The following is an 18009-nucleotide window of genomic DNA, read 5'->3' as shown; positions in this document are numbered from 1 at the left end:
TTTTACTTGATAACGAGGAGCCAGTTTTAAAGTTTAATGTTTTTCTTATACCATCTCCTAGCATAAAACCCCTGTGCCCTCCTACCTCCACCAAACTCAAACTTAATGACATTGTAAGCTGTATTTAATGAGCAGCTTGCATACATCAATTAGTATTATTAAGGGTAAAACCATAAAGGTTCTGAAATAAAATGCAGGGGGACACTGGCTATGTAAAAGCTTTTACAGAAGCTAACTCAGGCTGGCTTACATTTTGTGATCTTACAAGTTTAGGAATTAAAGGTGAAGCTATTACTGATTTCTGGCACATATAACAATAAAAGCATGTTAAGTACGGTATAGTTTTCCATATCAATTCCATTCTTTTTCTTAAAGAATCATTTCAGTATTTTGGTGACTTACCCATAGAGTAAAAGCAATGCGACGAGAGCAGGGAGATTGGTTGGTGAGGTATATGCTTTTTTATCAAAGCCAATAAATATCCCAACAACCATAGCAGTACTAACTGAATAATTCAACTGGAAAATAAGCAGAAACAAGCATTAAGTAAATGACCTTAAAAGGCATGTGCTAGAAAATTCAGAGTTATATAACAGATGCTTACCATATCCCAAAAGAAATTAGCCATCCAATATATCATTGGACTGACTCCACTGACAAATTGCAGGTGCTTGGCTTTGGTGACCCTCTCTTGAATAAGATAGAGAACAAAGCTCGCTGGGACAAAGGACATAGCGAAGATCACACAAATCGCCACCACCGCATCCACAGAAGTAGTTAGCCTAAATGAGGCAATGCCAACACGGAATTTGTCATCAGGTACAAGCTCAGATTAAAAGATAGAATTTCAGAGTAAAATGTGATTTACTCCAGAGCATTGATAACTAGTGGGGTGTATACAGTATCTACCTGCTTCAGGTTTTCACTTTGCATGCTTGCAAAGTTATATTTCTCAATTCAACCATAAACTGATTGTATAAAGATGGTTTTTAATAAAAAAACAGTTATTAACCTTTCAGCCAGAGAGCTTTTATTTCTTAGGGTTTGCTTGATTGACATAGGGTGTGCACATCTCTTTTTCACTTATATTTTAACTTTAAAAACACACACCTAAACACACAACAAAAGCAAAATGAAAGAGAAGTAATTAAATCTGTTTAATCACTTGATCATAACTATCTTACTCTCCGGCTCATTGGCAAGATGCTGCAATATATATGAAGTCATTGTTTTGCATTGTCAGAAACCTCTGCTGGAATGAAGTACAGGCACGTGTTATTTTATATTTACTCCACTATAAATTATTTCTTTAGTTGTAATTTTACAGTATTATTCTGAGATACTCACACAGTGACTTCAGAGAGCTGCTCTTTGGTGAGATTCAAGGGATGATTGATAGTTGTAATGCCATACTCTGCCAGATTTGAATCGGGTGGCAAGTTGGCCCTGAGGATTGCATTGTTGGCTACATTCAAGAAGGACACCATGGAATGCCAACCTTTATTGTTGTACCACACCTGGAAGACAGAAGTGTAGTGCAACCATAATCTGTGTTTAATTAAGAGCAAAATCTGATTTGTCATTAATTAAATCTCGATGATGCACAGAGGTACCTACCTTTACATTATATTCACTTTCCATGTATTTAAGGAAAGGTCCTATTTCTTTCAAAACAGCTTTTGTGTAGTTACCCTAGTAAAACATTATAAGACAGTAAGTAATAATTAATATCCATTCACAATAAATATATTTATTAATGTTTTTAATTATAATTTAAAGTTATCAGACTTTTAATGTATATATGCATTCATGCTTAACCATTGCAAAAAAGGATCTATTTTTAGATTTAGTAACCATTTGGAATTCTTTTTGAAAGTGCAGAGAGAACTTGACATTTACCCCCGTTACATTGAGCATATGTCCCAGTTGAGAAAATACATCCTGTATTGTTTCGGGGTTTACGTCCAAGACGGGAAGCTGTCCCCCAAAAGTAATCCCTCCATACCTGTGGAAGAACATTAAGTACTTGAGCCAGATCCTTTTCCTGAACTCTTGGAGTATTAATGAAGCAGTCTCCGTTACTCTTGAATGCTGCTGTATTCCTGCATAAAGCTATAGCTGCATATTGTATCGTAAATCTAGTCTGGTACATTCAATGGTGAATTTACACTGCTCTGACCACAGCAGCCTAAATACATCTGCTTAAAATCTAAAATTATTCATTATCCTACACTTTATTTTACTTAGTTCAAAGTAAAACCATATTTTTACAGCAGAATATGATGTTACAATTTTCTATATTAGGAAGTGTTTGGAGCAGGTATAGACATTATTAGTACTTATTTCTGCGTGTTTTGCACAGTGAACATTTTGCATATACTTAAACTTTGCTTATACTATACCTTTGTTCGTTCACCCAGTATTTGCTCTTTAAACTGAAATAAACGAAAAGAAAATGTGATTGAAATAAAATGAGATTGGTGAAATATACTGAGAAGCAATAATAATCTGATAAATCCTATTGGTTCCTATACTCTCTTATTGTGATTTTAATTCCCCTCAGTATACCTGTATATACAGTGCCTTGCGAAAGTATTCGGCCCCCTTGAACTTTTCAACCTTTTGCCACATTTCAGGCTTCAAACATAAAGATATAATTTTTTTATTTTATGTGAAGAATCACCAACAAGTGGGACACAATTGTGAAGTGGAACGAAATCTATTGGATTTTTGAAACTTTTTTAACTAATAAAAAAATGAAAAGTGGGGCGTGCAAAATTATTCGGCCCCCTTGCGTTAATACTTTGTAGAACCACCTTTTGCTGCGATTACAGCTGCAAGTCGCTTGGGGTATGTCTCTATCAGTTTTGCACATCGAGAGACTGAAATTCTTGCCCATTCTTCCTTGCAAAACAGCTCGAGCTCAGTGAGGTTGGATGGAGAGCGTTTGTGAACAGCAGTTTTCAGCTCTTTCCACAGATTCTCGATTGGATTCAGGTCTGGACTTTGACTTGGCCATTCAAACACCTGGATACGTTTATTTGTGAACCATTCCTTTGTAGATTTTGCTGTATGTTTGGGATCATTGTCTTGTTGGAAGATAAATCTCTGTCCCAGTTTCAGGTCTTTTGCAGACTCCAACAGGTTTTCATCCAGAATGGTCCTGTATTTGGCTGCATCCATCTTCCCCTCAATTTTAACCATCTTCCCTGTCCCTGCTGAAGAAAAGCAGGCCCAAACCATGATGCTGCCACCACCATGTTTGACAGTGGGGATGGTGTGTTGAGGGTGATGAGCTGTGTTGCTTTTACGCCAAACATATCGTTTTGCATTGTGGCCAAAAAGTTCGATTTTGGTTTCATCTGACCAGAGCACCTTCTTCCACATGTTTGGGGTGTCACCCAGGTGGCTTGTGGCAAACTTTAGACGAGACTTTTTATGGATATCTTTGAGAAATGGCTTTCTTCTTGCCACTCTTCCATAAAGGCCAGATTTGTGCAGTGTAAGACTGATTGTTGTCCTATGGACAGACTCTCCCACCTCAGCTGTAGTTCTCTGCAGTTCATCCAGAGTGATCATGGGCCTCTTGGCTGCATCTCTGATCAGTCTTCTCCTTATCTGAGCTGAAAGTTTAGAGGGACGGCCAGGTCTTGGTAGATTTGCAGTGGTCTGATACTCCTTCCATTTCAAGATGATCGCTTGCACAGTGCTCCTTGGGATGTTTGAAGCTTGGGAAATCTTTTTGTATCCAAATCTGGCTTTAAACTTCTCCACAACAGTATTACGGACCTGCCTGGTGTGTTCCTTGGTCTTCATGATGCTCTCTGCGCTTTCAACAGAACCTTGAGACTATCACAGAGCAGGTGCATTTATACAGAGACTTGATTACACACAGGTGGATTCTATTTATCACCATCAGTCATTTAGGACAACATTGGATCATTCAGAGATCCTCGCTGAACTTCTGGAGTGAGTTTGCTGCACTGAAAGTAAAGGGGCCGAATAATTTTGCACGCCCCACTTTTCATTTTTTTATTAGTTAAAAAAGTTTCAAAAATCCAATAGATTTCGTTCCACTTCACAATTGTGTCCCACTTGTTGGTGATTCTTCACATAAAATAAAAAATTTATATCTTTATGTTTGAAGCCTGAAATGTGGCAAAAGGTTGAAAAGTTCAAGGGGGCCGAATACTTTCGCAAGGCACTGTATACACACAGTATATAATAAAATGCAGATCCTTTAATTTGGTGCTTTTCAAAACTTCTAAGTGATCCATGGAACCAACACATAATTGCAGGTTTTTATATTCTAAAATATGTCAAAGGGGCCATCCTACTGAAAGGTCTAGTACGTCTCTTCTGAAATGGATATGATTGAACTGTGATTCAGAGTAAAATTGAATATGTATTTAACTAAGACATGGTTTGCACAAAAGAAACTTGCGATGTATTCAGAAAGTACCTGGTCTTGATGAGTATGGGATAAGTTTTGACAAGGTAATCAGACAGGTTTCTACCAGTAAAGTCCAATAAAATATCGCCGGTAGGCTGAATTCTCTGTGAAGAAAAAGAAAGGATTATATTGAAAGGTTTTAATGATGCTCACCTTAGACACCCAGTAATAACCCATTTCAAAAAACAATATTGGATGCAAAAACTGCCTGAAGCTTGATTTTTCTGTTTTCATCCTCTGAAAAGCACTTAATATAATTCCAAGCTGGTTTCAGCTCAAGAAAGTTCAAGAAAAAGTATAAAGTGAAAAAAACAAAAACAAGACTGAGTTGTTTGACTGGTAGTTAAAGGTGGTGTTGTCTGAGAAAATGAAATATAAGTAGAATATTGGAGCTGGAAAAGAGGGAAAACAAAACAGTATTCAACTTACCTGCAGTGGTGGTATGCCCCCTGCTCCCTCAGGGCAGATCGGAAGCATGGTAAGTTTCTTGTTGGTGCTGCACTGACAGCTGGGTGAAGGATTTAGAGGGGTCCATTCGGGATTCAGGAGAATGTTTGTAACCACTGGGGACACAGGAGGCATCTCCCAGTCTGTAGTGATATTACTGCACGGGTAGTTCCTATAAAGAGTCATTTACAAAGACAAAGTAAAATTTCAGATGGCTGGAAAAAGCAGTCCTATTTTTTTAAAGAAGAGATCACTGTTAATTTTCACTTTGCTTGCTTTTGATAGATTTGTTAAGCGGTCACTAGAAGTTAAAAGCCTATTTAGAGGGGATATTTTTTTCTAATACCCTACTTACACAAGTGGTTCATCCTGCATGCAGGGTGTTCCAAATCCGGGTTTATTTAATAGCACATCTTCAAAATATTTAATCTGTTCATTTGAGGGCTGTTCATTACTGTGAAGTCAGCAATAATAGAGAGGTATTAATGACAATTCAAACGAACACTCCTAATATTAATACTTTACCATGATCTAAAATTTCAATGTAATTCCAAACATTTTAGCACACAATTCCTGACCTCAAAACTTTATTTCTGAATCTACAGAAGCCTTGAACTCTACATTCAATCCTAATAGGTAAAGCTGAATTTCAACTAATTTGTAACTATCCTTAAACACAAGTGATCCCAAAACTTTATACTCTTTAAATATGCAATACAATGGAGTCTGCTTCAGTATTGTTTTAGTTTATGAGCCTCTCTTTCAGGGTTTGCATCTCAAATTATATCACATTTTGTTCTATAATATGGCTTGGATTGTAAATTAATTATATCAAAGGCTTCTGAATTTTAGGGATTGCAGATATCTCCAACCTGAAAATCACCAATTCTTCAGCTGTTGAGGACTTTTATTGATCACATGTAACCCTCTTAATTTAGTTTATACCTAAAGAATGTAAACTGCTGCCCATACATCCAGGGATGCAGAGTTAGGCTGGGATATTCACCAAAGGGGGGAACAATCAGAGTGAAAAACAGAGCCAAAAGGACAAAGTTTCCTGGCAAAACAATCTGAAAAAGATTTTGAACAAGAGGTTTAGGCAGCAGAAATGAGATGTATGCAAAAAAAACTGCATAGTAGTTCAATCATTTCACTTTTATGTTCTCTTCTGACCAGCTTATGACTTTTTAAGCTTGCTCCTCTAAGACTTTTGTTGCACAAAAATGCAATGAAACCCAGTAGCTTATAAGTCAATACACATGCACGACAAAAAAGCAATAATATGTGTTATATACTAATTTGAAAAAAACAGCTCTACCTGAGCAAAGAAATCCTTGTGACTTCGGGTAGCATGGTGAAACCTCTTGATCAGCAGGGCAATGAACTGCTTCAAGACCAGGCTTAACCCTTTGATCTGTCTTGAGCCTTTCCCATCACTGGCATCAGAGTGGGTATCTCCAGTGCCCCTTTGACCATTTACTGCTGACTTGACCTCGTTGGTCTCTGCAAATCAACACACATAGGTTCTATAAAGGTTTTAGGAGGGAATAAGGATTAGCTGGAATATACCATTACAATCCTTATAGAGGAATGGTAAATACACAAGGTTCACACTTCATAGCCCTTTCAGTCTGCAGAAATAAGTAAAATCTATTGCTTTAGCACTACTCAAAATGTACTAAGTAGCACTGCTACACTTTACCATGGGAGAACTGTATTTATGAAAGTTCCAAGGTGATATCTTTGAAGGCAGAAATACATGGAAGCAAGCTGTGTAACCTGTTAAATAGTTAGCAAGTTCCGCTATATTAGTATAAGAAAAACCTGGACAACGATTTGAAAGTGACAGTGTTTAAAAAAGATATACTCTCTCTCCAGGACAGAAAAGTTACAAGAATTAATAAAGTTCCAACACCCCCAAAAAAGAGTTTGTTAATAGCCTTAAGTATTTATAACTCATAATGTTCAAATGTTTTCTGAAGATTTGTAGATGACAAAGCTATCCCATAGTTTATAAATCTCACTTCAAGTGATCCATACTGTATGTATTGCTTCTCTTTCATTTTTTAGATATCTAGCTAAAGCAGGATACTGTTTATTTCTTCACCTTCTGGTACTTCAACATTAACTGTGACTTTGTTCTCTCCTGAAAGACTTGCTCGAGATTTCCGCTGCTGTAGCATCCATTGCTCTGGATTAGGAATCGACAAAATACACACAACACAAAAATCAGACACAGACATCACAGGCTACATATAAGGAAAGAGGAGGAGGGAAGAAATGTTTCTACTACACAGAAGGATGAACAGGAAACATTAAAGAAAACATTTCTATCACATTTTACCTCTTTTAATTTCCTTAAATCTTACATTGGTTAAATAGATTCAATGCAGAGTTTATAGCCGAGTTCTGAAAGTGTTATTTGCCAGTGTAGGAATGCAGATCTATTGATTGTTTTCTATTTTTACCCACAGTAACTTGTATTTTGTGATATCCCTCAACAAAACCTTTTTTTTCAACACTGTACCATAAAAATATGAAAGTGGGGGTTATACCGTAAAAAATATATGTGCTCTAACCACTTTATTTACCTGGATTTGCCATGGTGCTGGAAGTTTCACTATCAGCAGTGACCTTCAGAAATATCTGGAACAATCAAACAAGAGTTATTTTATTCCATAAGGTTGCAATTGGCTTTAGCTATAAAATGTTTGAACACTACATACACCCTATTCAGATGAGGCTATACGGAATTAACATATCTAAGAATGGAACAGCAATCTGATGGCAGAGTTGAAGAAAAGGGCTGACTGAGCACTATCTCAGGCATTATTAAACCTATAGAAATTGCAGAGCAAGAATTTTCTACCATCTCAATTAATCAATATAGTTATTTTTCAATAATAAGACAAAATCACGTTTTGGGATGACAAAGAATTAAATAATGATGAAATAAATCAGTAAACTGACCATTTTTCCCCATTGAGGACTCTAATCAAAAATCTATGGTTATTATGAACATTCATAGAATATTATGTATTGACCGAGAATAGAAAACATATTTGGTCCATTACATTTGTGAGTACTGAGCGTAATGCTGTATTATGGTCCTAACACAAGTATGTGCTTTGACATTAAAGTCTTTGAAATTATAAAGCAGGCTTAAACGTTTTATTTGGTTTATTTGTTTGGAAGAAGGTCAACCAGCTCTGCCGCTCTGCACTTACCTCCTCCAGTGAAGTATCTGAGATTCCAAAACTGCTGAGCCCCATGTCAGACAGAGTCTCTTCCAGCTCCCTGAACAGACTAGCGTAAGCTCTGTGCTTGAAACCCTTGTTTGGCAGCAAATACGTCAGCTCGTGACCAATCATCTCGATCAGCTTTGCTTCTGGAACATGATGATGGACCAAGCTGGTAATACTTTCAACATCCCCTGCAATACACAAACATGACTGATGTGATGATTCCCATATAAATGAGTTGACAACCTAAATGTTAATGAATCCCAGATATTTAAAAAACAAGATCAAACTGTTTTGGATGACAGCTATTTTAAAATATCACTTGATAATACTTTCAACAAAAAAGTCCATGCCCAAAAGCAAATGATGTTCAGACTGACTATGACACAATAGAAAATGTATTCAGGCTCTTCCAGAGCTACACTCATACACTGTATAGCACACCAGTTTAATTTTCCCTTAAAATGTGCTTTTGGGCTAATAAGAAATTTTGTTGAAGTCTTTGCATTTTCTTACCATCTAGCTCCTGTTCCACAGCCTCGGTCTGCGCCTGAGATTTAATGTCTTCTTTGAACCTTGTACAAGTTGAGCACGAGCAGGAACAATCTGTTTTACAGTCACACTCGTTCTAAATTTGAAAAAATAAGAGGTTAAAGGCCATCCTTAACATTAACCTGATGATTGTAAAATTATTCAGGGCACGTGGTTTTTACGCCTCCTTTTATCCCTTGCTTAAATAGGAGATATTCAGTAAACAGATTAACGGAAACTGACATTTGGTCAGCACTGTAGACAAAGACTGAAAACTGAAGAAAAGAACGTGGGGGAGTCAGGAGGAATTGTGGAAAGGCTGAGACAATCACCTCCTCCCTTTTCTTTTCCGGTTGGAGACTTTTCATTCGGCGGACCACCGTGAGGTAGAAGCCGACGCCAAAACAATTCTTCAAGAAAAGGGGCGAGCCGCAACAGAGGAGCTGGCCCTTGGAGATGATGGCCACCCTGTCCCCTAGGAGGTCTGCCTCATCCATGTGGTGTGTGGACAGAATGATAGTCCTGCCTAGAGAAGAAAAGAGCAGGTGGTAGTCGATCTAAGTATACCATTCCTATAAGAGTCTATAACTATAACTATGACTCTGCAGGCCAATTCTTTTATGTTCAGCTTATAATCAAATAATGATTGTAGGATTTAAGAGTCTAATAGATTATTTGGCATGTTCAACAATGTAATTGTCCCTTCATCTTTAAAACAACATTATATTTTGTTTAATGTGAAGATTACACCCAATTTCAACAGGCACAGGATTGAAATACAATTGTAATGCACAGTTATAACTAAACAGCATTAAAAGCTGTACTATTTAGCAGTTCATTTGCCATCAAAGAGTCTGCGCATGTTTGTTTTCACAAAACAATCTCTTGCTCTTTACCTATTCCTATCAATAAGTGATTTACAATGTCAATGAAAATGAGCTAATCAAAAATAAATTAATTAAAAAAAGATTCAGCATCAGAATCAGGCAAAACTGTCTGCTAAATTTCAGACAAATTATTCAAAATGTCAGAGAAAGTTTGAATTATCCTAAACCCAATCATTAAAGTTTTATATAAACATCCTGAACATATTAAATAAAAACAGCAGACTACATTTATAAAGATTAAAAATAATGTTCTGTATGTACCGGAAGTTATTTTACCTTTTTATCTAATATGTATTTATTAAGATTACTGGTACTGGCATAAAGTCTCCATTATTTTCATGAGAGCAAACTTCAGATGTTTACCAGTAGAGGTAGCTATTGAGCTTACCTGAGCGATATTTCAGTAGAAGGTCCCAAATTGAACGTCTCGAATAGGGATCAACTCCAGACGTGGGCTCATCCAGAATTACTACCTTTGCTCCTCCCACAAAAGCCATGGCAACAGACAGTTTTCTCTGCATCCCCCCTTGAATATTAAATAATCACATCAGCTGAATAGAAAATACAAATATTATTTTCCAAGTCTCAGAGAAGCGCTATAAATTACCAACTGTGTTTTCTGCAACTGATTCAAAACTGTTGCCCTCACAGAAGCTTAACATAGTAAATTTGCATTAGGTTCTCACAGCAAATAGTGATCAATTACCATACCTTATTAATTACTGTTTTATTATGTGGTATTTGCGATATACTGCATTTTACTATGTTTTCGTGGAGTACATTTCCAAATGACATGTTATTGTTACTTTGTACTACTTGTATTACTAGCAATAGTCCTCTTTCAGAAAATAATCTTATATATTTACATTACTTTATCTTTGAAGAATCAGGCCCATTACTTTATAACTCAGCTATAACCACACAGTGACTTTAAGTGCTATACTTGTTGCGTGTCTGAGTGGATTTAAGCGTCAGCTCCAGTCTCCACAAAATGAGTTTGATGAGCACCTGACAGGTTCTGAGCCTCATCATTCCTCTTATGGGGAAGCCCAATATCTTCAAGCATGTCTTCAACCTCTTTCAAAGCCTCTTCATTTGACTTTCCTTTTAGTAGGGAGTAAAATAAAATGTGTTCGGCTACAGTCAAACTGAGAAAAGATAATGGAAAAATTATACACTTCTGGTATTAGAAATAAACTAGTTTGCTCTGAAAAATTATCTTTCACCATTAATATATGGTTTCATCTAATAGTGAAAATTACATATAATTTAATGTTGTATTAGAACAGTTTGTTAGATATTGCTACTTGATAATACATAAGAAATAGATGACTTCACATCAAGTGCCATTATGGTGCATTTATAAAAGGAATGCACGTTGTGGGTTTTAATGAGGCTACATTGAATGAATCCGTTTTATAAGTTTTTACACAGCACAGAACAAATGTTTCTCAGTAAAACCTGAACGTACTGGTGGAACAGGATGTTGTGCTGTGGGCACATGCCCAAGGACTGGCGAATCGTATCAATGTCAGTGCGGATATCCTTCCCATTGATGTAAGCAGTTCCTGAGGTTGGTGGGTACAAGCCAGTAAGGACAGACCTGGAAAAAAAAAATATGATTCTGGTCCCCAAAACTTAATATCTTTTCATCATCAGAAAAGTTGATACACACTTTTCAAAATAAGATAAAGACTGACATAGACAGAGATTTATCTGTTAATTAGATCTTTGTCCAATCACAATAATTATAATAATTATTCTGGACACTCCACTCAAAGAGTTTAACAGGAAATGGGGACTCCCCTCCTTCACCACCAGTGTGTGCTGGATGATAATAATGAAGCCAAGTTCATCAATGGGGATTATTAGGAGGCCATGATTGGTGAAGGACAGGGGGAAATTTAGCCAGAACACTGGGGGTTAACACCCCTATTCTGGGATTTTTAAGACCACAGAAAGTCAGGATTTTTTTATGTCTCATCCGAATAACAGCACCTTTTTTACAGTATAATGTCCCAATCACTATACTGGGGCATTAGGATCCACACAGACTTCAGGATAAGAGATTCCTACTTGTCCTCCTAACACCTCTTCCGACAGGAACCTTAGCTTTCCCAGGAGGTCTCCCATCCAGGTACTGGCCAGGCTCACTACTGTAGAGCACTACTGCTCTACAGTAGTGAGTTGCTTCTGGCTATATACAAAGTTACAGGAGATAAGGCTGTCTTATGACTTTCCATTGCACCTTTCAGAGCATGTGAAGTTAGGATAGTTAGTGTGTTTAGGTGTAGATATGTGCATTAGGACTAACATGGTCGTGGTCTTTCCAGCTCCGTTATGGCCCAGAAAGGAAGTGATTTGTCCTTCATAGAAGTTGATGTTCAGCCCATCTACAGCTGGCCGGAAACTTCCATCGAAAGTCTTCACCAGATTCTGAACTGACACCCCCACCACCAGGCCTGCTGGCTCAGCCTCGAAGAAAGGGTTAACTAGAGAAATGAAGAAATCTTATCTTCAGTCATGACAGCACAGTGCCTGTACATACTATACTGCTGTGTGTTTAGGTTTTCCTGTAAAATTCAATTACATTTTCATTTGGTAATTTGCAATGAACTGCTGAAGAGCACTTCTATAAATGTTATTCAGCACATGGAGAGAAGGGTTTAAAATATGGTTACTGATGCAAATTTAATTTGATAATTGTGTCTTCTTACTTTGATAAGAAGCTACTTGTAGCACTGATAGAGATTTGTGTTTCGTGAAACATTAACAGTCTATTTTAATGAATGTACACTTCTATAAGCTCTTCTTCTGTATGTCATTAAAACACATGAACTCCAATAAAGACATTTTCTACTAAGACGTAATGGCTATGATTTACACAGTTCTTAGAACAACATAGAAATGAAGAGGTTAAAAAGAAAATCAAAAGAGGTTAAATCAGAGGAAAGGAATGTTGTGCAATAATAAAGTAACAAATCTTTCCAGCAAACATTAACCAAAGCACAGGATACTATGTGCTAAGTCTGGAAGATACAAATCTAGCATAGTAAATTAAGTCAAGGACAGCTTTCACTTGCAAAACCTGCAGTGGGAACAGAAAATATAAATCAATAAGGACAGGCCTGTTTCCTCTTTTGCTTCAGTGCAATTGAATTTGCTGTCGTTGTAACTTGCGAAGGCCTTTAATAAATAAATATTAAAAACAGCCCATAATGTAAAATCTCTTACTTTCCTTTTCCAGTCCTCACAGGAAAGCATTTCTCCTTTATTCACCTAAGAGTTAAAATTCCACTGGTCATTACATTCATAGTCCTGGTGGGTTCCTGTCTTTTGAATCATATCTCAATGTGCATTTCAAACAGCAGGATTCTACGTCCACGTTAAATATTATATACCCTGATGACTGAGATTCATTACATACACACACTTCTACTATTCTGTAAATGTGAATAACTTTCAGAATAAGTCAAATTATTTGAAATCTTCAAAACTGAATTCTCAGCCTGCCAATCAAACATCTTATATATAAGATTAATACAAGATCGCCTTCATGAAATTCACCATCTGTGCTCCATTGTCTTTAATCTGTTTGCACATTTACCTGATGGGATCTCAGTGTCGGTTTTTGCTTTCTCCTGATTTTCCTTTAATTCCTGCTTTTGTTGTTCTTCTGCTTGCTCCTTCTTCAACTTTTCTTCTTTCTCTTTTGCAGTCTTCTCACGTTTCTCCTTGTGTTTGCAAGCCTTCTTCTCCGCTTCATTCGTCTGCTTGCTTTCAGCTTTGTTTTCAGCGGCTGGCTTGTCCACCGATTTATCAGCCTTCTCTTCACCTGTCTTTTGGTTCTCTGTGACTGGTTTCTCTGTAATTTGGTGGAGAAACAGTTTATTTGGCATTACGGCAAGGTCATAAATGTTTCTTGGTTGACAATATATGAACACAATAGTTTCTCATTTTCTATTACAGACATCAACTGACCTGGTGAAGGAGCAGGCTTTTCAAACTGAGGTGGTTCTGGCCCTGACCAGTATGACTGCTGCAGTGGGAAATACCAGGGTCGCCCTACTCCATACTGACCTGAATAGACACATTACATTTATCATGTCAGTTGTATTATCTCAGTTTACATCTTATTTATGATTGAGGTATTAGTAACACGAATGACCTCTGGTTTTGTATTTCACCATCATTTATTGCTTGTAACTGTATATACTGTTTTATGAGTAGCAGATATCCACTGGGTTGGGCTGTAAAGACAGATTAAGCAGTGCTTTTTTTAATTTATCCTCTACTTAAAAGCTACTGTACAGAATGTTTACAGAATATTTTTGAATTCTGTATATAGAAGTAAAATGACAATGCAATTCCCCACCTGGAAACACATTATCTAGGTACCATGCGAGAACTCCATAGAGAAAAGCATCGAAAACCATCATCCTGATGGAGCAAAAAAAGCTGTACTCGTCGCCCTCTAATGGACTAGTGTGGATATTGTCCCATTGAAGCCCCAGCCCCTGTTCCTCATAACGGGAAAGATATTCGGTACCAAAGCCAAACGCAACTGGAGACAGCAAGCTCTGGAACAACAAAGTAATAAAGTACTTCAAGTGGTAGTAAAGTCAAATATATTTTAAAAGAACAAGTAAAGGTTTACTCCATGCTGAAAATAGAAGAAAAGAAATGCAACTTTTCAGCTGTGGAGCCTTCTTCACGTGTGAATAGGCTGACACCTGAAACTCTGTTTCTTTTCTTCTCTTTTCAGCATGGAATAAACTTTTACTTGCTCCTTTGCAGCCTACGCATGCTGATGCAGCTATCTACTTGATATTATAAAAGATGCAAAATCTTTGTTTCTCTAACTGAACAAAAGACACTCATTATTAAGAATATTACTTTTGCATTTTACAGGGTATCATAGTATCATATGAAGAAATTGTCCATTGTGTATTCGCCCTAGAATTTGGGAAGAATATAAGCAGCTTAATGGTCAAATGGTTATTTACAGAATTAAGTTAAGCTCAGTTGAAGTGCTGTGTTCCCCCCCCCACCTAAGCTTAACTGAATTGGGCCTTTGTTGATGTTATGAGGAATGGCACAAATCAGTTGTGAAATAAAAACAGTGAAATTGAGCGGAGCCTTTAGAACTGAAGAAGCAGTGCACACCACAAGTATCTTCATATTCTTGGTGATGCGGTCCTGCCAGGCAAAGCAAAGGATGTGGGGCAGGTAGAGGGTGAAATAGATGATGCCACTGCAGGCAGCAGCTAGGTTGGCTTTGTTGAAGAACACACTCATCAGGAAGCACTGCATGATCGTTGCCATGGTGAAAGTCAACAGGAACAGGAAGAGGATGACCGGATTGCTGTAGTTCAAAACTTTGCCATTCTAAAAGTAAAAACACAAGAAAACAAAACAGGTGGCAGTTTCAAATCATCACAGCTAAAGGGCACAGGCGTTTTATTTTGAATATGGTGAAGAATACAAATGCACTAGTAATTAAGTAGAGAAGCACTGCAGTTCTTGAAAGCAGAATGATCAAACCGTGTTTTAGAAGCAAGGTTTTCTACATGAACTAAAAATGATGCCAGTGTTTTAAAAAAGAGTGGTGCTAAATAGAGAAGATTAAAAGTAATGCAAAGTGAGTTTTTAATAACAGTCATACTGTATAAATGATAACATTGATATCAATAACACAGCTAGCGTTGATAGAGCATCTGTCCATGTCCGTGTCTGTCCATTTGCTGCCTTTTTGTTCAGTGGAACAAAACCCTTCCCTTTCCCAATTCTTTCCCTTGGTTGTTATAGTCTTTGGATTCCACTAGAGGTCATTAATGCTACAGGAGTAGGTGTGATGTAGGTTTTATTATTGCTTTCCACAGCTTATCCAAAGGCTTGAGGTACATTGTTATGCATTAAACTTGAAAAGAAACAAGTATAGATCTATAAATATCTATGTGTGGTTTCAGAAATGGACATTAATTAAAAGTTCTTGGAAAGACTGATTGATTTATGACTGACAATGATAAGCACTGTTTCATAAGCACTATATCACCTTGTCAGTGAGGATGGATACAGGTGATGAGGTGACTGAACCAGCTGATTCTCAAACCTTGTGAAAATCAAGAAATATTAACACAGAAAAGGGCTGCTCTGCTTATACAGAAAATAACACGTTTTGTTTTGCCATGGGTTTGTTCAAGCAAAACCTCAGATAGGGTCATCAAGAGAGAAAACAAGTAGTCTGTAACGATGAATCTTAGCTGGTTCATCCCTGATGGACATTGATGAGTATGGTATGGCACAGCTGTACTGAAATAATCGATGGGCAGGTCCAAATGTTATGATCTGAACTATCTAGCTGCTACGCACTCCCACTTGCACAGTAACATGACTGCACAATGTTACAATGATCAAGTACTGGGACCTTATTTGCTTCCTATGGGCACCTCTTGACATGGCAATATTCCAACTGGACAACACATGTCCATGTGCCGCTCATGAACAGTAACAACGCCTTTTGTGTAAAGTGAGAAAGTAACAGTTATGTTGTGGATGCCCAGCTCACCAACATTTACATTTTTGTGAAAATCTGTAATGCAGTGTGGCATCTAGAACTCAGAGATTAGCGATTAGTCACAAGCTTGTCCAGCTTTACGAAAGGAATCAGACAGATTCACATAAGACAAAATTGCATCCTGGTGCCAAGCATGAATCACAGTTGTACAGCTTATATTGTTGGAGACGCTATTGTTTTCAATATGGTTGATGACAAATAATAATTAGCTAAATTAATTTACTTATGTCAAACCCATACAATAAAATATCACTCCACAGCTATATTGTTTTCAATAATCCTGTTTATTTGTTGTAGTTATGTTTCTTTGATGCTTAGTATAGAATGCAAAGTAAGTTATTTAGTGCATTAGCTTATGTAATAAAAATTATAATAACACTATAATGGTGTGTTCATTAGTAAGGAGATGAGTATAGTTTTCTTACATCTATATGTTCCATTGTAATATGCTCCATTTTAGAAATTCTCCAGAACAAGTTACATTGAGTGTCCGTTAGGTTTATTCATACTCATAATAAAATAGGAACAAAACACATCATATAAAAAAAAGGTAATGAATTGGATTACGTTTCTTGATTAAAAAAAAACCATACAGTAATAGTGCTACACAAAGCAAATTCATACTTGTCAGGAATAAATAAGACCAGAGGTTCAGATTAATTCACACATCTGTGGTCAGTGTTAAGTAAACTCTCCTCTGGTATGGGTTAAACTGACACTATGCCTCCTTTAGTGTGCAATGAGTGCTATTCTGGGGTGTAAATTCTGACCATTCAGATAGAATTTGTCTAGTTTCTGTAGATCCTTTAGTTTCTGTTTGTGGACTGGCTTCTGGAGTTTGAACCAAAGATTTGATTGAGGTCTAGAGATTGTCATTTGAGAATATTTTGTGTGCAGCTAACATTTTTTCTTTTTGTCAGTTTTTTTTTTCCAGCCAAACTTCTTGTCAGGGACAACCAGATGTCTAGTCAAAATGTCCTGGGAGTTCATGATTTCCCCTTTCTCAACAAGAGCTTCAGGACCTGTAAAATGCTAAACAAATCCAAAACACACCTGACTCCCCTACCATATTTCTCCTTTATTACACCAAGTATAAAATGTCCAAAAAGTTCAATTGTTGTTTCACCTGACTATAAGACATGGTTCCAATTGTCACTCAGATATAGTTCAAGTTCAAAGTAACTAATTTTTGTGCTTAATTCTCAGAAAAGCTTATTTTCAGTCTCTACAGTCATTGCCTCATTCACATAGGTGAGGTAAAGTGGTATTTTGCAACAGTTTGTGTTATAAAAAAGGCTAAGTAGTGCTGGAGATCTCACACTGCTGAATTTGGATTTATACTGTAGTTGCCTCCTAAACTATCTCAGTGCTCGTGATGGCAAGATACACTTGTGTCTGTTCTTAGCAGGATGACCACTATACTAGTAGCCTTAAATGTCTTAAATTCGGACACCATGGTGGAAAGTGGTAGACTGATCTATTTTTTGGATCAATTTATAGCGCCTCCCCCTAACTTTTGGAAGACAAGATCCATTTTCCTGCTTTCTTCAGAGGGCTTTCTGTCCATAAACATGATGACATATGCTGCTACAGAATACCTAGGGGGAAACAGGAAACCTTCAGAGGCCTCTACAGTTCCACTTCCAAAGAGCCAAATGTTACTGTAGATTTTTTTGTTGGAGTCTATATAAAAAGAGTACTTTTGATGTGGGAATAAATGTGATTATTCTGTTTTCTGGAAGTCAGTTATTTATGAAAAAATATAATTATGCTCTTTGCATTATTTTGATTTGTGTAATATTATTGTAATTATTTTAAGCAATGAAATCCATTACCCATGCTTTTACATTATTTTTCTGTTCCTATTTTAAT

At 36.9% G+C, this 18009-nt stretch overlaps 1 protein-coding gene across 6 annotated transcripts in view; it reads right to left on the bottom strand.

Annotated features, from left to right (window-relative positions):
• The window catches only part of abca4b (ATP-binding cassette, sub-family A (ABC1), member 4b), a 49959-nt gene that overhangs the window by 6988 nt on the left and 24962 nt on the right, over positions 1-18009 (bottom strand). For 5 of the 6 annotated variants that reach the window (XM_069194105.1, XM_069194106.1, XM_069194107.1 and 2 more), the window contains 24 exons: positions 14727-14948; positions 13936-14140; positions 13542-13640; positions 13168-13425; positions 11875-12052; positions 11032-11163; positions 10569-10708; positions 9949-10086; positions 9006-9199; positions 8659-8770; positions 8128-8333; positions 7492-7546; positions 7008-7091; positions 6219-6403; positions 5846-5970; positions 5256-5354; positions 4883-5072; positions 4463-4557; positions 2403-2435; positions 1900-2005; positions 1618-1692; positions 1348-1517; positions 605-782; positions 403-518 (listed from right to left, as the gene is read on the bottom strand). In XM_069194105.1, coding sequence (XP_069050206.1) covers positions 403-518; positions 605-782; positions 1348-1517; positions 1618-1692; positions 1900-2005; positions 2403-2435; positions 4463-4557; positions 4883-5072; positions 5256-5354; positions 5846-5970; positions 6219-6403; positions 7008-7091; positions 7492-7546; positions 8128-8333; positions 8659-8770; positions 9006-9199; positions 9949-10086; positions 10569-10708; positions 11032-11163; positions 11875-12052; positions 13168-13425; positions 13542-13640; positions 13936-14140; positions 14727-14948 — 3395 coding nt within the window. The remainder of the gene's footprint in view (positions 1-402; positions 519-604; positions 783-1347; positions 1518-1617; positions 1693-1899; positions 2006-2402; positions 2436-4462; positions 4558-4882; positions 5073-5255; positions 5355-5845; positions 5971-6218; positions 6404-7007; positions 7092-7491; positions 7547-8127; positions 8334-8658; positions 8771-9005; positions 9200-9948; positions 10087-10568; positions 10709-11031; positions 11164-11874; positions 12053-13167; positions 13426-13541; positions 13641-13935; positions 14141-14726; positions 14949-18009) is intronic. The other variant, XM_069194109.1, reaches the window with a different exon arrangement.

The sequence above is a fragment of the Lepisosteus oculatus genome, chromosome 9 (assembly GCF_040954835.1).
Source record: "Lepisosteus oculatus isolate fLepOcu1 chromosome 9, fLepOcu1.hap2, whole genome shotgun sequence".
NCBI lineage: Eukaryota > Metazoa > Chordata > Actinopteri > Semionotiformes > Lepisosteidae > Lepisosteus > Lepisosteus oculatus.
Note: the sequence above shows the minus strand (reverse complement) of the source record. Positions and strands in the feature narration are given on the sequence as shown.